Below are 4,349 nucleotides of genomic sequence, written 5' to 3'. Positions count from 1 at the left end.
GAACATTAAATCAGATTCCAACCTTAATCAGATCTTTTCTATTCTGAAACTAATGCAGAAACACACGAGAGAAACAAAAACAAAGGAGCATTAGGCTTTTAAAAATACAGCTCTATAAATAAAGGTATGTTCTGCCACTTTGAGAGTGCATTTCTCTACCGGCTTTGCTGAGGTTGTGAAAACTGAAACCAGGGGTTGGAAAGGCTGAATTTGACCCTGAATTTGCATCCAGCTGCCCTGACGTAGCTATGAGGAAGGGCCTCTGAGGAACGCTAAGCTTCAGACCTGCAGAAAATAGTTTCATATGCGGCTTACACAGAAAATTATTTCACATTTCACTGATGGGCATGCATCTACTTCACATGTTTCTGTTTATTTTGAAAGGGTCATCTTGAATTTTTTCATAAAAAGAAAAAAGCACCCCAGACACCTGCTGTTCTCTGTTTGCACAGACAAAATCTGCATCAGAGCAGGGAACCTGATTAAACTGATGGTTGCTCTTCCTAAGCCAGTACTCATTCTGAATACAGCACTGCAAGCTATGTTTCAACATGGGTTTTGCCACATCCTAGACATCCTGCAGCCAGCTGCACATAAGGCAGTAAAGTCACATTCCAGAGGGAGCTGCATGGTGGCAAGGGTGCTTTAAAAATTATGTGCATGGTAAAGACGTGTTTTAAACTGGTTTAAAAGTACCAAGAAAAATTTTTGCCACTGACAGATGACAGCTAGCAAGACTTCTAGGCTCTACCCTGCCTTTATGAAGTCTGTCTCTTTAGAGGTAGGGCTGGCAGAAGAAAAGCTATGCTTCCACATTACCTGTGCCCATGCTGTCACCGTAGCGCAAATCCACCCAGACTTCAAGCAAGGACAGCAGAGTCTGAGCAAGAAGAGTGATGCATCGAAACAAGCTCCCCTCTGCCGTGGGTGGATGACCTCTGGCAGCAGGGTGGAGCATGTACTCTCTGCCACCGTTGTCTTCACCACCACAGATAGATTGGATTGACTACTTTGGGGGGAATCCACCTAAGAAGCACCAGCCCAGTCTAAATCACTGTAAGATGATGCCAACAACAAAAGCTTCCAGGGCCTGTTCAGAGATGTCTTTCAAAACCAGCTTTTGTTCACAGCTGCATACAACAGCTGTACTTTTTTTATAAAACCGACAAAAGTAAAAATACCTAGTGTCTCTTCTGCACTACAAAGAACTACACCTGAAACTCAAACACAGCTTTGATTCTATTACTGTCAATCACAGCACAGCAGTACCTAATATTTTAACAGTAAGAGCCACAGGAATTTTCCATCTCTGTCATCTGCACATACCACACTACTTAAATTGCTTCTCGTAATTGCTGTCTCACTCATTTGCTCATCCAAAGACCTTCAAGTGGATTCTTAAATCACCATTTGCTGATCTTTACACCTACCAGGCTTTATTAGCTGGCAACACATTGCTGCTTCGGAGAGCAACATACCGTAGAGAACACTGCATACAACAGTACAATTAACAAGCTATATTGAAATTGCCTACAAGAGGTGACACTGCAGGACCACAACCAGCATCCATCAAACTGTTTCTATGATCTCTTTCCACGCTCCCTTTACATTCAAAGGGCGTATATAATGTTTCCAAGAATAATTTGTCTTCCTCTTTATTGGAAGCATCAACTGTGGAGAAAGATTGATTCTACTTTCTAATAAAATCAATTTCATGAATAGTTATCATTATTTTATGCTTCCAGGAGCTGGTAACTGTTTACCTGTAAAACTATGCCTGGTTCAAGGTAAGATCAAGCATTCTGCACTTACAGACTGTCCAGCAAATGTTCTTTAACCTCTCACCTGACAGTTGTTGCTCCAAAAACCCAGGAGAAATACAGTTTAATATAAGACCTAACCCTGTACTTCGGAGGAAATAGGAGACACTGTATACACACTGCATGCACCAGTTAACTGAAGACAAACTAAAACAAAAAAATGTTAGGGCAAAAAAAGATTCTTCTCAACTCCATCACTGTACAGTAATCAACTGCTTCTCCACGGTGTTTTATTTCAGAGCAGTGAGGAGGAAAGCATATAGCACCTAGCCAGTCAGCTTTCCTTCTGCTCAGCATGTGAGAACCCAGATGGTTTAAGAGATCAGTAATTGAAGTAGATTGTAGTTAACATTGCTGCTCTGAATTCTGAGGTTGTTTTATTTCAAATCTGAAAATAAAAAGAGCCTGCAAGTCTGGCCTGGATTAAATGGAACTTGGTTGTGTGCCAGAAGCTAATTCATCACACTGAGATGGGCCACAGGGATCCTGGAGAGCCTGCTAGCAGGAATAAGAATGAAATCAGGAGCAGCTTGACTGGAAAGGGAATGAATATTCTGCCCAATGGCAGCTAGAAATTTAAGAGTAGGGACATCTTTTTTTCAGCAGAGGCAGAATGCCAGCAGCTGTGCTGTGTCCTTTAAGTCCACGGCTCCATGGCAAACTGTGTGGTTCACAACTTGAGAAGGACATATTGCAAGATACCTTTAGCAACTCTTGAATGTTGGTGCCCGGAAGAGAGGACCAGGTGCTGAGGTGGCCGGGAAGGAGCTGCAGGACTCCTTCAAGCGCAGGGCCCCACCAGGCAGCACAGCCCCAGCTGGAGTGCAGCGCTGTGGCCTCTCTCTGCTGCTGGCCAGGGAGGGCAGGAGGCAGGGACCAGCTCTGCTCCAACTGGACAGGGATCTATGACAGCCAGTCACTCTGTCCAGCAGGTTGTAAACACAAAACAAGCCTTAACTGATGCACACAGCTGGGCCAAGCATGTTGCCAAAACAGAAGCGCACTCCTTTTTGAGGCATCAAAAGTCCACAGCCAAAGCAACTACAGCATACTACTTCTGGGAGAAGCTACTCCCAGACAGCCCTGCTGGGTGACAGCCACTGTCCCCTACCCACCTGATGCACAGCCAGCAAGCCTCCACTCACTCCTTTCCAATCCATCAGAGCAGTTGCACCAGGTCCCTTTGACTACACAGCTTAGTTTTCCATCCTCCTCTGACCATTCCCAGGAAGGGAAACAAAGCACACCTAAGTACAGATTGTGGCTATGTGGTGCTATAAATGCCTTTTCATGATAAGACCATATCAAGGTCAGTACAGGTGGATAAATAATTGAAAATGAGGTTTCCAATTCAAGCTGCCTACTCCCAGCTTTGCCCAGAAATTCAATCTCTGCCTCCTGTTTCTAGAACCAATTGAGATTTTCCAGCATTCAAAATATCAAAGAACATTTAGAGGGGAAAAGAAAAAAAACACCAACATTGCTATTGCTTTTATATGCTGTTACATTGCTATTATGTGCTGAAACTCCCCAGCGACTTTCAAAAGCTGATCAAAATGCCAGGAGGATTTTTTGACAGACTGGTTGGATCAAACTGAAATGCATTAATTCTTCTCTACCCACCAGCAACCTGCCAATGGTCAGGACCCTCCACGCTCCCCAAAGGATGCCTTTTACCTGTCTGCCACCATGTGTCCACGAGGGTGCAGCGCCCTTCTCCCACCACGTGGTAGAACCACTGCCAAGCTTCGTGGTTGATGGGCTCTCCCACTAGACAAAAATAAGAAAGGAAGCAGCCTGAGACTTGGGGGGTTGCAGGCAGTTCATACTCCCTTTTGGTGCACAACACGCTGAATGCATGATCTTTGGGCAGAATGCTGGGATGTGCAAAGGACTGCAATGCACTCATGTAACTGAGGACTGACTTCTTCCCGAAAGACCAAACGGCAAGCAATAAATACCACTGAAAGTAACTAACCAATGCAGGTATATATAAGAACCTCTAGAATGCTAAATAATGCAGGAAAATGCTGCTTGGGCTTCCTAAGCCAGTGAAATTCAAAGTGATGGCATTTACCATTAGATAAATCTTTTTAGCAAAGAATGCGATCTTGCAAAATAAGCTAGGAAACAGGCAATCACACTAAGGTTCAATGGCCTTAACTTCAGTTTGTTTCTCCTTCTGCTGAGAAAATATCTGAAAAGCCTGACAGGGAGCCTGCTTCATCATCTATTTTTAACCACATCCCATCTGGTCAGACAAGCTCCTCTGGTACCTTCATTTCACCAGCTAGAACCCCCCGTCTTTTTCAGAAGAAGATTTCATGCCCCTTACCTGATCCCAAGGTCTTCAAGGAAGATCTGTCGTATTTCTTCACCCACTCTTCTCCATAATTCAGCAGCAAGCGTATAGCCGTAGGTGCTCCGTAAAACTGATTAATTTTCAACCTTTGTACCACTTCCCAGTAACGACCTGCAAGATCACAAACAGGCTTTTTAACTGTCTAGCACTGACATACCACTGCAAAT

The 4,349-nt window shown here is 44.1% G+C and overlaps 1 protein-coding gene across 1 annotated transcript in view; it reads right to left on the bottom strand.

Annotated features, from left to right (window-relative positions):
• Nucleotides 1-4,349, bottom strand: part of ACSS1 (acyl-CoA synthetase short-chain family member 1) — a 30,464-nt gene that overhangs the window by 8,658 nt on the left and 17,457 nt on the right. Inside the window, exons 6-7 of the mRNA XM_009331365.1 lie at nt 4,156-4,293; nt 3,498-3,590 (exon numbers count right to left, since the gene is read on the bottom strand). Coding sequence (XP_009329640.1) covers nt 3,498-3,590; nt 4,156-4,293 — 231 coding nt within the window. The remainder of the gene's footprint in view (nt 1-3,497; nt 3,591-4,155; nt 4,294-4,349) is intronic.

Source organism: Pygoscelis adeliae, unplaced genomic scaffold, assembly GCF_000699105.1.
Source record: "Pygoscelis adeliae isolate BGI_AS28 unplaced genomic scaffold, ASM69910v1 Scaffold259, whole genome shotgun sequence".
Classification (NCBI taxonomy): Eukaryota; Metazoa; Chordata; class Aves; order Sphenisciformes; family Spheniscidae; genus Pygoscelis; species Pygoscelis adeliae.
Note: the sequence above shows the minus strand (reverse complement) of the source record. Positions and strands in the feature narration are given on the sequence as shown.